General features: G+C 47.6%; 1 protein-coding gene across 1 annotated transcript in view; it reads left to right on the plus strand.

The window, feature by feature from the left end:
* Positions 1-697, plus strand: part of LOC119593046 (chondroitin sulfate proteoglycan 4-like) — a gene marked incomplete at its 5' end in the record, with an annotated part of 58,475 nt that overhangs the window by 12,908 nt on the left and 44,870 nt on the right. The window contains 1 exon segment of the mRNA XM_037941946.1: positions 477-692. Within this exon segment, the coding sequence (XP_037797874.1) occupies positions 477-692 (216 nt within the window).

A 697-nucleotide genomic window follows, 5' to 3' on the forward strand; every position in this document is an offset into this window, starting at 1 on the left:
CATGATTCTTTTCAGTCGTTATTTATTTTAAAGAGGTTAAATTATTCATATTTCAAGTTTAGAGGCCAGATTCAAATAAATATGAGATAATTATTAGTTTTATATAATTCTTCAACTCAGATGGATGTAACAGCATCCATAACCATCTGTCTGCAACCCCCCCTCTTTCCCTAACATCTCGGTCCACCTTTTCGCCATCTTTCTCGCCATCTGTCCACAACACCGTCTATCTACAACAGCCTCGCCCTACTTCAACCCAATCCACCTCTTACAGCATCTTTCTCACCATCTGTCCAAAGCACCATCTGTTTACAACACCCCTAGCAAACAACCCAAGCCATCATTTACACCATCTGTTTCACCCTCTGCTTATAACACCCCCATCTGACAACACACGCCTCACCATCTACCCACAGCACCATCTGCCTACACCACCATCTGTCTATAACACCACCTGTCTCACCATCTACCCACAGCACCATCTACATCAGCGACGGCGTGTGGCACCATCTGGAGGCCCACTTCAAACCGACGTACATGGAACTTAACGTAGACGACCACATTGAGGACCAGCCCACGCACATCGGCGAGAATAAGTTCTTTGACCTCTCCGGGTACCTTTTCGTGGGCGGAGTCGAGGTCAACAAGCAGGCGAGGGCGGTCAAGCAGGGAGCCAGGAACGGGGATAAAAGGTCGG

The sequence above is a fragment of the Penaeus monodon genome, chromosome 31, assembly GCF_015228065.2.
Source record: "Penaeus monodon isolate SGIC_2016 chromosome 31, NSTDA_Pmon_1, whole genome shotgun sequence".
Taxonomy (NCBI): domain Eukaryota; kingdom Metazoa; phylum Arthropoda; class Malacostraca; order Decapoda; family Penaeidae; genus Penaeus; species Penaeus monodon.